The 16,996-nt window shown below is 36.6% G+C and overlaps 1 protein-coding gene across 1 annotated transcript in view; it reads left to right on the top strand.

The window, feature by feature from the left end:
• LOC108906210 (integrin alpha-5-like) overlaps nt 1-14,740 on the top strand; it is a 51,153-nt gene extending 36,413 nt beyond the window's left edge. Inside the window, exons 13-21 of the mRNA XM_023454817.1 lie at nt 2,951-3,123; nt 3,210-3,408; nt 5,414-5,571; nt 8,396-8,570; nt 8,623-8,857; nt 9,596-9,677; nt 9,737-9,863; nt 14,057-14,110; nt 14,161-14,740. Coding sequence (XP_023310585.1) covers nt 2,951-3,123; nt 3,210-3,408; nt 5,414-5,571; nt 8,396-8,570; nt 8,623-8,857; nt 9,596-9,677; nt 9,737-9,863; nt 14,057-14,110; nt 14,161-14,232 — 1,275 coding nt within the window. The 3' untranslated portion in view covers nt 14,233-14,740. The remainder of the gene's footprint in view (nt 1-2,950; nt 3,124-3,209; nt 3,409-5,413; nt 5,572-8,395; nt 8,571-8,622; nt 8,858-9,595; nt 9,678-9,736; nt 9,864-14,056; nt 14,111-14,160) is intronic.
• Nucleotides 14,741-16,996: the final 2,256 nt, after the last annotated feature.

Below are 16,996 nucleotides of genomic sequence, written 5' to 3'. Positions count from 1 at the left end.
CGGTGATTTATTTTGATCATTAGGACGCAATGACTTGAATGTAAAAAATATAAGTGAGGTGTTTAGGTATAATTTAATTAAAAACGCATAATTTTATTGTATAAAATATGATTTTGTTAAATGTCACTATTTAAATTACGAGCCAGGTTATTTTGCAAATTTTTAGCACCGTTTCATATTTTTTTGTGAAGAATAAATAACTTAAAAAACTCCAGAAAACACGCATTGTAGCCGTCGTCAAGCAACTAAATATTAAATAGGTAACGTTAAAGTCAGTTGAAACTGATGTACCTTGTTCACTACTACTATTTTTTTATTATTTAGGAGAGTGCAATTACTTAACTAGATGCCGCATCTAACAGAAACGCAGCGGATAGAAATTCTAATTTATTTGGGACACGGTGACAAAGCCAGAACACAACAAGAAGTGTGTGATATATTCAATAATAAGTATCCAGATCATCCAATCAAACAAGCCACTGTAAGCAAAATTGCCAAGAAATTTCGAGATTTTGGTCAGATAAAAGATATCCCCAAAACAGGACATATGAAAATAGACGAGGTCATTAAATATCTTATTGCAGTTGCAAGAAAATCCTTATACCTCGAGCAGAGATATTGCTTGGGGAAATGCAATTTTCCAAAGATCAGTTTTGCGTATTTTGAAGAAAGAGAAATATCACCCGCACAAAATTCATTTAGTATAAGAACTCAACGAAGATGATCCTGATCGCCGCATCCAATTTTGTGAAACCATTTCAACATTATCCGACCGCAACCCACAGTTTCATCGGCAAATCTTTTTCTCAGACGAGGCAACTTTCTGTTTGAATGGCATTGTTAACCGCCAAAACTGCAGGTATTGGAGTCAAAACAATCCTCATTGGATGAGGCACATACTCAGTATCCACAGAAATTGAATATGTGGGCAGGCATTATTAATGATCAGTTTCTGGGCCCTTTTTTCTTCGAAGAAAACCTCATGGGAGAAAGATATTTGGCCTTCTTTCCGTTTGATCTAATTGCCAAGCGATACCTTGTATTTTCAACAGAATGGCGCACCACCTCATTTTGCTTGGCAAGTCCGAGGTTATTTAGACGAATGTTTTCCTGGGCGTTGCATTGGAAGACGGGGACCAACAGAGTGGCCTCCCAGATCACCCGATCTCACTCCTTTGGATTACTTCTTATGGGATTATTTAAAATCCAAACTTTATGTAAATCCACCGCAAAACATCGAGGACTTAAAGACATGAATCAGGCAGGAAATTAGGAATATTGACAGAAATGTACTAAATAATGTTCAAGATGAGTTTGTACATAGGCTTGGGTATTGTCAAGAAACCAATGGATGGCAATTTGAACATTTAATTTAACTCTGTTTGTTTGAATTTTTTGCAAATTTTTCCTACAGTAGCTTGGAATGATTGTATGATTTGGATATTTGTTATTAAATATTTCACATTATTCTTGCTGTGTTCTGGCTTTGTCAGTTTGTACCAAACAAATTAAAATTAACAATTAAATTCATTAGCTGTGCTTAAATATTTGAAAAACACATAATGTATTTAGCAGAAGGTACACCAGTTTCCACTGACTTTGACATTAAAGTCCTTACATATCGAGAGTAATTTTTAAAAATTTTCCATATTCTATATTCAGACGCCATTATCTCGAAAACGGTTAAAGATAGGTATAGGTTATGTTACATAAAAAATGATCAGAATTCCATAGAGAATTGAATAAAAATACAAAAAAGTGGGGTTTCCATTTAAAAAAGTTGGCCTAGATCACAACTTTTTTTGGGCCACTCTGTATAAATGAAAACTGCGCAACTAAAAATACAATTCGGCGGGTCCGAGCGATTTTTCAAATAACGAACATCTTATTTTTAAATAAATATGTTCCATACTTTTGCCGCTCACAGTATAATGGTTATTGTCGCGTTTGATCTCTACATAATCAAGGTAATTCTTTTAAACACCATTCATACTTTATGTAAGAAATGACATGACTTATGGCATATTAGTTGTTTTGTTTTTAAGTTTGCTGACAATTTCACAGCCATCGCATGAGATTGGATCATTTTAATTACTTATCACAAAAACCGTTAATAACAGAAAAATAATTTAAAAGCCAACCATTTAGAAGAACAAGTTTTGGCGGTTCAAAGTTAAGCAGATTCGACAATAAATTTTCATCACCCTGTATAAAATTAGACAGTTTTTAAATTAACTGTAACAAAGGCTACGCAACCCCATATATCTCTTTCAAATAACAATACTTCAGCTTGCTCGATGTAAAAAATTGGCATTTTTGAATTAGGCTATCGAAAAATCTCGAAATATAGGGAAGCTTGATAAAAATCCCTCAAAAATTACGCATAGAATCCAAATATGCAAAAATATACAGAGTGTTTCATTTGAAATAAGCAAGTAGATGGTGACTTCCGTTATAACCGGAAAGCATTATTTAATTTAAAAACAGCACCACCGAAAACTCCGAAGCCTAAATTTTCAAAATTGAAATTGAAGTAGTCTTTGAAATATTCTAATGGGCTGTCACCGTAAGCCTGTATACCTAGCTACTATTTGTGCAACACTGCGATATGAATGTATTAATTGTCGAAATGAGTATTACTTTTGCTCGATTGAAGGGATTGTAACAAACCATTATGGCATTTTATTGTTTCAACCATACACATACAAACATGAAACACAAAGAGAAAATAATTTGAAAATTTCAAGATACTAAAGCTACAGACTGTCACAAATAAGTTTGCGTCTGAGGTAGCTTCGCCCACAATGCGCAATGGACACGACAAGAAAAAGGCCACGCCTACGCCTTCTAGTCGAATGTGTTCTTTCTTAATCTCGAGATCTGCTTGGGTTAGAAACGCAAACTTATTTGTATTGCTCTTGTACTTAGTATATGTATTCCTATGTTTTAGAAATCGCCATTAGACATAACACCGTTCAAGTTGACGCTTAAATCGGAAATTTTCCAAAAAGGCATAATTGGCAAAGGAGAAAATAAAATAGAAAAGTCTATCCCATTTTCTCATGGATGCGGGAGTGACAACATCTGCCAAACACAAATTCTTTTAGAAACCATAAGTAATTTGTAAGTGATTTATTACAAAAAAAGAACTAATTATGGATTTGTGAATAAGATAGTGAAATGATTAACCCAGGAATATTTATTTTCAGGCCACATATAATACTTGGACTGAATAAAGAGCTAACTGTTAACGTTTCTGCTGAAAACGTTGGCGAGCCTGGATATGCTTGTGAGCTGCACATGAATTTTTCGAACGTACTGGAACTGAGAAATACTAGGGATTGCAATTTGGAAAATAGCACATATATTTGTCCTTTTTCAAACAGATTTGAGAACGTATCAAAAACGGTGAAAAATAGTTATTACTTTGCTTACCTGAAATTTTCCTAAATTGTCAGGTCTAAGCCTGGATCCATATGCATTATGATCACGGATCCGTTGTAACCACGCGACCATCAACATCCAATCCGTTTCGACCTTGATGGAGGGTCAAGTCGCTTCACTGATACACAGGATGTTGATGGTCATGTGGGTGACAACGGATCCATGATCACGCGTGCAGGTGAGTCCAGGCTATAGTCCCGAGGCATCTTGATGCTCCCTTGATACTGAGAGCCTATAAACCTCAAAATTTGTTGGTGAACGTATTTTATGCAGTCGCATAAAGCATAATAATATAGAGTAGTAAATGTATCAGTATACAATATAGAATTTGTATGATATTTACTGAGATTTACCTTATTGCAATTTGGCAACTTTTTTAACTGTAAATTTTAAGTGTTTAGGCGAGCAAACTCTTTGAAATAGGTACTAATTAATAAAAATAAATAAAAAATGAACACCCTGTACAGGGTGATTCACTATATTTTGACCCCCCTTTTACTTTTTTTTTTTTAGGGTTTTTAAAAAATGTTAAATATAAAAGTTGCACGATTTTTTATGAATTTTTTGAAAATGATTTTAGAAAAACAAATGAAGTCCAAACAAAATGGCCGCGGATGTTAACTTTGTTAAGTTAAATGGAATACCCTGTATATTTTTACATATTTGGATAGAACGTTCCCTATCGAGTTTTGTCATGTAGGGTTTGTTGGGTCCCTCTCTAACAATAAGCGAGATACTATTAAAACACGAAAAGAAGGTTTTTTTTTTTAAGAAAATAAGACATATTGTAATTGTTAGACCTCTCAGGTATTTCTGCCTTTTTTCCAATTACGTAAGGATTTACAGATTTAGTTATAATATATTTTGACAGATCGGACATTGATACGGTAAAAAGGTTACACAGAAGCAGAAAATTATTTAGAATTAAAATAGACTATGGAGAAGAACTTTGCTTTATTTTAATTCCTATAATATTTCAATTTTCTACTTCTGTGTAACCCATTTTAATTAAATAATAATACAAACTGTCAAACAATAACAATGTTGTCATGACATTACCTGTCACTGTCACGGCCTACCATATAACATTGTCCATTAGTAATTAGGCATCTCACGGCTTAACGAGAGGGATTTAGTTAAAATACTTATACGCATTTTGGACCATATCAATGTCCGATATGTCAAAATATATTATAATATATTTTGACATATCGGACATATACTATACTCGACAGAAAACGTTCTATCCAAATATGTAAACATATACAGGGTGTTCCATTTAACTTAACAAAGTGAACATCCGCGGCCATTTTGTTAGGACTTCATTTGTTTTTCTACCATCATTTTCAAAAAATTCATAAATCTCGTGCAACTTTTATATTTCACATTTTTTATAACTCTTAAAACAAAAAAGTTAAAGGGGGGGTCAAAATATAGTGAATCTCCCTGTACAGTACTGTCACTATATACTCAAATGAAGTAAACAATTGCATGTAGTCACGACGTGCTCATAAGAGTGCACAGGTTTTTAGGAAAGTTAAAACAGGTATTATTAAAGATAATATATTCCAAAACATTCTAAACAACGTACTTTTTTTCTTATTCAGTCACTTTATCAGCTGAATGCTAGACCCTTAAATTAATCCAAAACAACATAGAACAGGAACAGAATTAAACCGCGAATGATACGCATGAAATAAAAGTTATTATGTTGTGAAGTACGCTTCTTTTGAAAGCGCGCCCTTTAACGGAGATGACTCCGTCCTAGTATTAAAATCCAGCACTATATTTTAGTAACTAGTTTAATTTATTGACATCGTACATAACCTTTTTGTTCATTAAAATGAGTGCTGGACTTTACTACTTAAATACCCGTCTTTAGTACAGGATTTTAGTAACTTGTGCAAATTACCTAGCATCATGTACATCTTTAATTGTTTTTTTATAATTCACTAAACTTATGTTTCAGATTCAACTAAAATTTGATATAAAATTAACTAAACCTAGCCTAGATCGAGTCAAATACAATTTTGAGCTGAAATGCTTAGGGGTGAATGTGCCGGCCGATGCGAGCAAGAGTGAGCTAGAGTTGGACATTATATCAAGAAATTCTCCTTACATTCAGGGGTATGCTCTTTACCTGACTAAATTTATATCTGTTTACGACCAAGAATAATACGTATTTCCAAAGATGGTCGTTAAAATATAGTTTATGATCGTGTTTCCCGATTCCTTAAGTGTAACACTAAACTGTTCATATTTATTGCTTGGTAACAATTAGAATCAATTCCCAACAGTAAGACGCAATCGAATTTGAATCGAAACAATGAATTCTGAACCTTATGTAAGCATTATATCGGAATGCGTATGCGACTGATTGTTGGAATTTCTCTAAGAACAAAGGTAACTTGTTCTACTGAAGAAATTCAAATATTCAATTGGTTATTTTTATTTATAGTAGACAGGGTGTTAGAAGTTTGACTGACTTAATTTTAACAGACGGTAGAATACATTAAAATAAATCAAAAAACCTTATGTGATATGGGTCCTAAACTTAACCATTTCCGAGAAAAAAATTATCAAAATCTCCAACTTGTAATAAATTTAAAATTCTATAAAGTTCATATCGAGCAATGCGACAACCGCGCGGCGGTTAACACGAAGTCCTAAGCTGTCCAGCAATAGGCAATTCGGTTGGTGTTGGTATCTGGAATTCGACCGTTGTGTTTTTTGCGTACCACTATTTCCTTTTCTTGAAGTGTTTTCCAGCGAGTGCGCGAAAATTGGTTTCGAAGGTGTCGTGCGTGCATCGAAAATGGTGGTGGATATTTTGAGCATATGAGTATGTTGTAGTTTGTTTTATACTTGTGCGTTTAAAAATTACTTAATTTTTTTTGGTAAGTCCCTAAATTATTTTTAATACGTATGAATATTTGGACGACGTGAATCTTTGGGTACTTAATTACATATTTTTCAAATCATACTTTGATTAAAAGTTAAGTTCCTGTTTTAGGAGATTCATAACTACTAAAATTCGAGCTCAAATTTAAGCACAACACTATCTTCGTACCTACTACAAAATCGATACATTTTATTTTATTTATTTAAGAACTGGAAAACAATTGTCTTGAAATTTACTAAATGTTTCACAATAATAGTTGTTTACATTTATTCCGTAGGACAAGTCACCCACGTGCACACGTGATGTGCATCAGCTATGTAGCGCTGTTGTCACGTTGTGATGAAATTCTCCAATATTAATACTGTATTTTGAAAACTGTTAATCTTACGCTTCTGTAATATACAACTTTTTTATTCATTTATGATTACTCTATCTCATGCTGAAGTTATGGCAGTTATACTTTTTTTACACCCTGTATGCATTTTTGTAAAATTACTGAAGTGAAAAATCTTTTAGTATCTGTAAACCTGGGTTGATAGGTTGATTACGTAATAGTGTACACTTTGGGCTGAAGAATTAATTATGTAATCTGGTCCCAAAGTACAGCTGTTTGCCGAGATGGGTTGTCTCTTGCTGAAGCAACCGCAAGAATTGTTTTTTTATTTCAATTTTTTATTATTAATTCTTACACTTTTACTTTACTTTAAAGGCACTGAGCGAATTCAAATATGTTTCGCAAAGGTGCCTAAAATTGTCATCAAATGAAGTCATATAAAGGTTGTCTCAAAATTCACGCAAGAAATAATTTTGATGGAAAACTAGGTATTTCATTAAAAATTGTGAATTTTTTTATTCATTCATAAAGTATGCAGTATAGGGTTATGTGTGGAATAGCGGATCGGACAAATGGCCTCCATGATTTTACTGGCTCATATGCACTCATTTGTTGAAATATTCCGTGACAGTTTTGTATAAATGCGACTGAATTTCATTGATACAGCGCGCAGCGCTCTATTTCCTCCTTCAATGCGTGGGTGGTCGTGGGCTTGTTGGCATAAACATTAAAAAAATTCCAAAACAAAAAAGTCCAATGGCGTTAAATCTCATGATCTGGGCGGGAAATTCTGATCACCGAAACGGGAAATTACACGAACAGGAAATGACGCATACAGTAATTGAGTTGTTTCTCAGGCGGTATGGCATGTGGCACCGTCTTGTTAAAACCACATGTCGCCTACATTCATATCTTGCAATTTAGGTACAAAAAACTGGATTACCGCACCAAACAGTTACACGTGGATGCATTTGTTTCTCAACAGTCACTCTTGGATTTTCTAAATCTTAAACGCGACAATTTTGTCGATTAACAAAACCATCAAGCTGAAAAATCGCTGAAGATGATTTTGTTGGAAAAAACAGCATCAACTTGTTCCATAATCCATTCAACGAAATCTCTTCGCTCTCGGTGGTCAATAGCCTTTAGTTCTTGAGTTAATTGAACTTTGTAAACATGAAGATACAAATATTTCGTGAGAATACGCTATAGAAAGCTTCTCGAAATGTCCAATTTTTTACCACGGTTTCGAGTTGATGTTCCTGGACTCCCAGCGACAGTCTCACGAACTGCTTTGATGTTTTGTGTTGAAGGCCGGCCAGAGTGTTTAAGATCACTAATTGGTCCACTCTCCCTGAATTTTTCAATTAATCTCTTCACCGTTGATGAAGTCTAATCACTATTCCGACCATATTTTATTCGAAAATTGCAAACTGTTGCTGCCAAACCATCATTATTTAAAAAATATTGCTCAACAATTAAAACGCGTTGTTCTTTCGTGTAGCGCTCCATTTTTAATAACCATGAACTATCAGCTATCGCGTTGTCTTTTTTTTTTTTGGTTGCAACACTTGGCGTAAAATTCAAATTTTGCATAGATTTTGGGACACCCGATGTTATCAGGCTATAGGTTATAAACGCATATTAACATCCTCGATATATAAATAAGTGGTATTTTAAAGGGTAAGAAAAGTAAATAACTTTTTTCTCTTTAGAAGTTCCAGCCCAACCAACTTTTATTTTACCGACGAAAACTTAGAAACGGATGTTGAAGTTTCCCATAACTTTAGAATTGGTAATGCTGGACCATCACCCATCAAGTTAGATGTCTTCCTCGTCTTGCCTATTGTGAAAAGAGACGAAATAGATATTTTTGATATCGATGCAAAGGTAAATTGATTAAGAACGTCAGAGGAAGCTTGCTAAATGATCTATATTTCAGGGGTCTTTAAATGGAATCGAGGTTCAATGTAGCCCCACAAATAGAACGTTTAAGATGGAGAAAACATATAATGTCACAACACTGTTGACTGAACCATTAAATAGAACCATAGTGATCGATTGTTTCGAAGAAGACGTGGAATGTCTGGTTCTGTTCTGCGTTGGGGACTATTTGTACAAGCCCACAGAAATAGCAGAATATAATGTAAAAATAACAACGAGAACGGAATTGTTAGGTATGTAAATGATTTATGCTAAGTTCACGCAGAGCACTGCACTCACTACACGCAATTTTAAGTAAAATTACAGTCTAAATGAAATTAAAATATAAATTTACTAAAAACATGATGAAATTTCGTGATTTATCTTTCGCCATCGATATAAGTCAGTAGTGTAGGTCAGTTTTTTAGAAGTAATAGTACGTGGTGCCCTGAATACTAATTTGAAATTCTTTTTTTCATCAAATAAATAATCGAGTTATAGTTCGATTTTTAAACTGCACTTAAATCTTCGTCAAGGCGAATACGGGGAGTGATTGACAGTTAAAATGCATTTTTTAGTAAAAAAAATCAGTCACAAACGCTAACTTCCTTCTGTGAGATATTCTGGCCGAATATTTACCAAGTTTAAAACAAAACTTAATATTATTAACTTTTTGTTCGATGCTCATTTTTGTACCGATGATACAGACAAACTGCCACTTCGGACGCAATAAGTCAACTTCTATTCGTTCGTACAAATGTCATGAAATTTTAACAGCACATCACACATCACACATCAAATTCTGTCTTCTTTCGGATGCATGTAATTGCCACTAATTCTCACTAGAAATACAATTTTCCTTACAAAATCTTAAATAGTTATATTGACCAGGCCTAAGGAAAATGTTTGCACATAAAGTATCTGCCCAATTGCGATGTATGAAAAATACCCTAAAGTTGATATTTAATATTGTTTAATCAATTTGTTTACAGCGGCACACTTTCGAAACGAACTGGCGAAGAAGGACATCCTGACATTTGTATCATCTGCTTATATTTTTAACAATACCCATAGGTAAGTTTTTCTATATAAATTTCATGAATTTTATAAGGCCATTTATTGCATATCTACAGAGTGGAGGGACATGCAGCGACAATGATTTATACTTCAAAGAGCAAACCTGTACCTTTGTGGATTTACATAGCAGCTGGAATACTTGGTATTATTCTTCTAGCTCTACTTGTGTTTATTTTATATAAGGTGAGTACCTACTATCTCAGATTTGTTAAAAACTGTTGGCAGAAATTGTTCTATTTAATTTTTTAAAAAATTTTAGAATCTCTGGCTTGATTATAATTATTTTCTTTACTCGTTGTTGATTAACAAAATAGTTACTTATCTTTGCAGGGTGTTCCAAATTGCATGGATCAAACTTCATCTGAAAACAAGAATTCCTCAAAATAAGGAAAAAGATAGATAGATTCGAGTTGAGTTTCCTGAAAATAGTTTTTTGAACTAATAATATAAATAGCAAAAAGACTGTTTAAAGTACGCTCCGGGTTATTATGCCGTGGCATATGTACCTGATCGCCGCCAGTTGCATAATTTTATTGCACTTCCTGAGAATTAGCTAGTAGCATTTGACTTGTCCTCTTCGTTCTTGGACTAAGCTCTGTGGAAGCGGACCCGCTAGCAGAATCTGTAGAACTGTTCCGATGTTCATTTCTGTTCTAAAGCCGCTATGAACGAAACCGCTCTTCAGACAATGGTGGTTCTCTGACACGTTCCAAACGTTTCGCCAATCTACACTGCTGGCAACTTCAGTGGTACTATGCAGATGCTTTGCTGCAAGCAAGGCCGCTTGCGTGCGTCAATATCCTTGGCTGGATATATGACCTCGAGTGGAGCGGGGTCGAGCGGGATTATCGGTCTTTAGTCACTTCATCGCTATAGGCCCGGACGACTCGTAGAAGTAGACTCTTTCCCCGTCATGCTGGACCGCCAACGCGGTCGGGTTTGTTCAGTTCGTGGGGTCTTCTCTTGTACTGGCTAGGCCCCACTCGCAAGGGCCCTCTCTTCTGGCGTTCTTCTTTCTCCACCGGCTCGTCTAAGTAAACGGGGGTATCATGTGTGTGTCGCGGACGACTGATGACGTCTGCGTTCTGGGTGCTGGGTTTGGATGAGGTCGTGCAGCTATGTAGGTTAGGAAGTGCTGTACTAAGTGGCATGGGAGGGGAAAGTGGGATAAGGAAGGTAAGGAGGAGATGTTATGTATATCGTCATCTTCAGTTCGTGATCTTGGCAGTCCTGAAAGAGACAGAAAAATTTTGACTCACGCCTCACGTCTAAGCCGCCTGCATTTATCGGCAGCCTCGTCGGGTCAGTAGTCCACCACGTTTCAGATCAACGGGTTGTTATGGGAAACTTGTATGAAAACTTTCTCGAGCGCTGTTTGATCTCTTCCAGGGTTGGCTGGCGTGAACCCCAGATCCCGGCGACTATCGCTGTTGCGGAAAAACCAAGAGGTCACCGTTGCGCAACGGAGGGCGATATTCCCGACGGTTTGCACCCGGGCTAGGTGCGTCTTAAGCTTTGGTTTGTTAGAACTGTGCGTCGCAGACGACATACGCGGTTAGCAGAATCTGTAGCGTTCAACTTTATCGGTTTTAAAGGGGGGTGTTTTGTTAAGCTTTGGTTTGTTAGAAGTGTGCGTCGCATACGACATACGCGGTTAGCAGAATCTGGCTGAACATTTTTTGCTGACAATACTTATTGAGAAAGAACATGAAAAAGATCTTTTAAATTTAATTAGTTGTCGTCCTCAAAATAAAAGTGAAGATCGAATGTTTTCTAACAGACGTTTGGAATTGACGGTATACAATGGGGGATGTTCTCGTACGAGATCGATTAATTTCTCATCTTCCTCTGGTGAAAACTTGATTGCCATTTTAAAATTAGTTAAAAATAAAGGCTTTTTAGCACTGTACGCTATGAGCTCAACTGAAGACTGCGTTGAAATCCAATCGAATTTGATTTCGACCGACGACGCACATAATTTTCTGCCTACCGTGAGTCTACTTAAGCAGAGTCTAACAAACCAGCTACGCATCTACTTGTGTTCTAGATTCCAACGTAAGTCCGACGCGCACAACTTACTGTCTGCTTTGCGTTGCCTACAGCTCTAACAAACCATAGCTTTAGTTGCGTGCGACGGGTCTCCCTGCACAGGAGCGGATGCCTTCACCTGTTAACCTGGCTCTAGTGTAGTTGTTTTTTCGGTTCGTCAGGTCCTGCTGACCTCCGTCAATTGCTCCTTCTTTTGAAGGATGATAGGCGGTATCCTCTCGGTCTTCTCGGCTTGGATTATTCGGTGACGGGTGCTTCCGTCGTTTTTGCTGGTTTCTTTTTAGCCGTACTGGACTCCTCGCCGCTCGACAAGGTGCCTCTTAACGGCTTTCGGAGAATGTTGCCACTTGAGGGCGCTAACAGCTNCGTCTTAAGCTTTGGTTTGTTAGAACTGTGCGTCGCAGACGACATACGCGGTTAGCAGAATCTGTAGCGTTCAACTTTATCGGTTTTAAAGGGGGGTGTTTTGTTAAGCTTTGGTTAGTTAGAAGTGTGCGTCGCATACGACATACGCGGTTAGCAGAATCTGGCTGAACATTTTTTGCTGACAATACTTATTGAGAAAGAACATGAAAAAGATCTTTTAAATTTAATTAGTTGTCGTCCTCAAAATAAAAGTGAAGATCGAATGTTTTCTAACAGACGTTTGGAATTGACGGTATACAATGGGGGATGTTCTCGTACGAGATCGATTAATTTCTCATCTTCCTCTGGTGAAAACTTGATTGCCATTTTAAAATTAGTTAAAAATAAAGGCTTTTTAGCACTGTACGCTATGAGCTCAACTGAAGACTGCGTTGAAATCCAATCGAATTTGATTTCGACCGACGACGCACATAATTTTCTGCCTACCGTGAGTCTACTTAAGCAGAGTCTAACAAACCAGCTACGCATCTACTTGTGTTCTAGATTCCAACGTAAGTCCGACGCGCACAACTTACTGTCTGCTTTGCGTTGCCTACAGCTCTAACAAACCATAGCTTTAGTTGCGTGCGACGGGTCTCCCTGCACAGGAGCGGATGCCTTCACCTGTTAACCTGGCTCTAGTGTAGTTGTTTTTTCGGTTCGTCAGGTCCTGCTGACCTCCGTCAATTGCTCCTTCTTTTGAAGGATGATAGGCGGTATCCTCTCGGTCTTCTCGGCTTGGATTATTCGGTGACGGGTGCTTCCGTCGTTTTTGCTGGTTTCTTTTTAGCCGTACTGGACTCCTCGCCGCTCGACAAGGTGCCTCTTAACGGCTTTCGGAGAATGTTGCCACTTGAGGGCGCTAACAGCTCAACATGTTGTTCTCGAGATCTCTTCTCGAGGGCCTCAAATGCCTTCCGCTGTTGCTTCAGCTCGTCTCTGAAGTTATCAATGGTTTGCCGTAGTCTGGCAACCTCTGCTGCCAGCTCGCTCTCACGGCTCGTCGCCTTCTCTACAACCGACCCGGGGGTGCTAGGCATGCTTCATGTTCTCCATGGGGGTCGGTGATCTCGACATAGTGCCCTCTTTCACGGCACTAGTATCTGTAAAATAAATGGCAACGGTCTCTCTGCCTAGGCTGAATGTCGGTTATTAGTAAAATATTGCAATAAATATTGCAAAATTCTGTTTAAGTGGCCTTATAAAGGCTGAAGTAATTTGTCTGAGACCGCTTGCGTTGCGACCTCGTCACCGGTCTTATAGCGTTAACATCGGTGCGCGCGCACGGGAGACTGCACTATCTAGTGGTGGTAATAGGGGTGGGAGCTCTCTTTGATGTTGCCGATGGCGTCAATATCGATGCGGGTGTCTATGTCCTATCGAGTGGGGTAGAGGGCATATCGTCGGGTACATTCTGGATACCGCTGCGCGTGATTCCATGCCTACGCAGTAGAATGGTGGTGGTGTGGTATGACATTTATCTGTGGTATCACCGGTGCCTTTGCGTAGGCTTTCAGGTCTGCGCAGTGGTGTATCATGAATTATCCCTGCATGCTATTTCTTGTTCTTTAGAACAGGTTCTATTCATCTGAAAACCTTCTCCACGATTCATATTATTTGGATGTTGTTGAATTTCCAATGCTTTCTGTGTCATCATGTTGTAAATCATTGTCGTTCTCAGACAGGAAGAACAACTATTAAAATTAAAACCCCACATTCACAAACAACCAATATTTGAAAAAAACATTTTCAGGAGCTTCAATGTAAATACTATGTATTCTATCTAGGTACCTGCTTTGCATTACGGGATACCCTGAAGAGACAGTTTGTTCTACCAATATTATTATATTATACTATACCTAATAAATATAGAATTATAAGTATATATATATATTTTTTAAATTCCTTTCTTATAATTATAGTGCCACTTCTTCGATCGAAATTACAGAGACAAATTAAACGACGAAAAACTGATGGTAAGATATGCTGTATTTATTGTTTCCTGCACTGATGATCATTTTTTTAGGAACAAAGATCGGATGATGGCATGGATGACAATATGGATCCTGTCACCCTCGAAGAATTACCTAGTAACTAAGTGTTAAAATGTATTGATATGGAATGTGTAGATATTAATAAGTTCATGTGTTCACTTGCTACTTCTTCAAAAAGATAGGTAGTAAATCGCGTAATTATATTATATTGGCATTTCGCACCTACTTCTACTCAACGTTACAAATTGAATTTGACAAATGGATATGTTAGTAATATGTGTGTGTATATGAAAGATTAACTAATACATGTGTAGATGGATTTAGTCAAATTGATATAAATTATTGATATATTTTTATAAGATTATAGATTAAAGATCTGAATGAATCTTTCGTCACAATTGTCAAATAAACATTTTCTGCAATATTCTGTGACTACGATAAAAAAAGCAAAGTCGGTGCCAAAGTAACTTTTTCATTCAGTGATCGATCTTTTGTTATGTTTTATACTGTGATTCTTTATTTTAATCAAAACGCTTTGTATGTATAATTTTAATTAGTAGAAACTATAAGTTTCAAATTTAGAAATCTCATTAAAGTACATAATTAAAAAATTTTCTTTGTATTTTCTTTTACTAATATTTTTTGGGTATTTATTACATTGTATCTTTGTAATAAATGTGGAACATAAAATCTTCAGTTGTACAGGCGAATAGGAATAAATTTATTGGTGACAAACAGAACTAGATTGGGAAACACCAGAGTGAGAAGGTATTCGGCAAGAGCGAGAGAACGCGATGCGGATCCCAGGAATAGTCTACAACAGTGGTATTAAAACTTTTTCTTTCACGGACCGCCTGAAAGAAAAAAATTGTATTTACTTAAGTACCCCAATCTTAAATCTTAGAAGGTTGGAGTAAATTTAATTTAATATTAGTTAGAGTACAGACTTAGATTAGTTCATGGTAATGAAAAATTTGAGCTTGCTTATTAACACGCATATCTTTAGTATATGGTTGAATATTAGTAAGTGCGAAAATAAGAAATGTTCTGGATTAAACTAGTTCATTTTGTTCATCCTATCCTAAGATATCCCTTTGCGTACCCCTGGTGAATACCACTGGTCTACAGGAAAAGGCTGTTTGGCCGACTCGGCGGCAAAATGTCCAAATAAACACAACACACCAAAAGATATTGAATTATGACATACGTTATTTATTTTGCACATATTGTTAATATTGTACAAAGGTTGGTTGAAAAGTAATGCACACACGACCGTAGAAGGGGAACGAGAGGAAATATCAGGACGGGGCAAAAAAAATTGAAAGTACAATTATTTAGCTTCAAAACGATTTATTTATTTTTCAACATAGTTCCCATTAACACATACATTTCTCCCAACATTTGACAATTTTTTTTCATTCGGTCAACAAAAAATTTTTCATCCTTTTCTTTGATCCAAGATTTTACTGCCTCCTGCACCTCGTCGTCTGAGGCGTAATGGTTACCCTTGAAGTGGCGTTTCAACACTGGGAAAAAGTGAAAATCGCACGGGGCCAAATCGGGAGAGTAGGAAAGAACTTCAGGTTGCGCAACACTCCTCAGTGGCGCGCGAGGTGTGCGACCTAACGTTGTCATGTTGCAGGATTATGGGTTCTGTACTGCGTCGAATTCGACATACCATTCTGCGAAGATCTGTATATACTTCTCAGAATTCTGTTGACCCATGTCTAGATAATTGATCACGTAAACGCGTTTCACATCTTAAAAACCGTCAACATGATTTTTTTGGCAGAGGTTTGAGCTTGAATTTTTTCGGTAGAGTGCCAATATTCCATGCTCTCCCTCTTCTCTTCCGGGTCAAAATGATAAACCCATGTCTCATCCCCTGTGACAATGTTGAAAAGAAAAGCATTACTTTCGCGACAATAACGCGCCAGCAGTTCTTGAAAGCATTCCAGATGGCGCTGTTTATTTTTATCGGTTAATGCATGGAGACTAGATGTATAGTCTCCATGGATTCACCGTATTTCATCAACAGTACTACCACTATAAACCGCTTTTAGTCGAAAAATCGGTAGGATTCACATTTTCAAAGGTTTAATGATAACAGCGAACCTGTAAAGGTCTTTTAACAAAACTTCGTACACTGGTAGAGGGCGGATGAAGGCTTGTTATACCACCGCGCGCAGTGCTGTAAGTTGTTTTGTTGCTATTGTATGATCGTATCATGTGTGCATTACCAACCCTCGTATTAATAGGTGTAGAGAATTAAACATTTAAAACTATAGCATCTTGTCCAATAAAATCATGTTTTTGTATATAAATACAATAAAATTAACTTAGTTGAATACACTGCAATTTAAGTTTACAAACAAATAATCACAAAGAAGGTACACATTACTTAGAGAAGTTTTATTTCGGGTATTCCTCGAGTATAGTTATTCGCACAGTTTTTCAACGATCCTCGAACTAAAGCCCTCGTTTTGGCCTGCGACACAGAGTTTGCTTATTGAGGAATTTATCAATAACGTAAGTTTTATACAATTTAATTAAATCGAATAATTCGACCGTAAGTAATTAACCATTACTTTCGTGACTTCCTTTCTTGAACTCATATTAGGACATTTCTCACTTTTAACGTTATGGTGTCGAGCATTGCCTATTACTAATAGGTGGCATGTTTGGTATCATTTTTTTTTCCAATCATTTTTAAATAATTTTCAAAGGTCATCCAGTCTTGCTTTTCGATTTAGATGTGAGGTGTGCATTGGATGCAGTTCATTTTTCATTTTCAGTGTATAATACTATCAGACTTTCGAGATCGGCTGATGCACGCCTTCGTTTGTTTTGTCATTTCATGCTTTATCG

The sequence above is a fragment of the Anoplophora glabripennis genome, unplaced genomic scaffold (genome assembly GCF_000390285.2).
Source record: "Anoplophora glabripennis isolate ALB-LARVAE unplaced genomic scaffold, Agla_2.0 scaffold390, whole genome shotgun sequence".
NCBI lineage: Eukaryota > Metazoa > Arthropoda > Insecta > Coleoptera > Cerambycidae > Anoplophora > Anoplophora glabripennis.
Note: the sequence above shows the minus strand (reverse complement) of the source record. Positions and strands in the feature narration are given on the sequence as shown.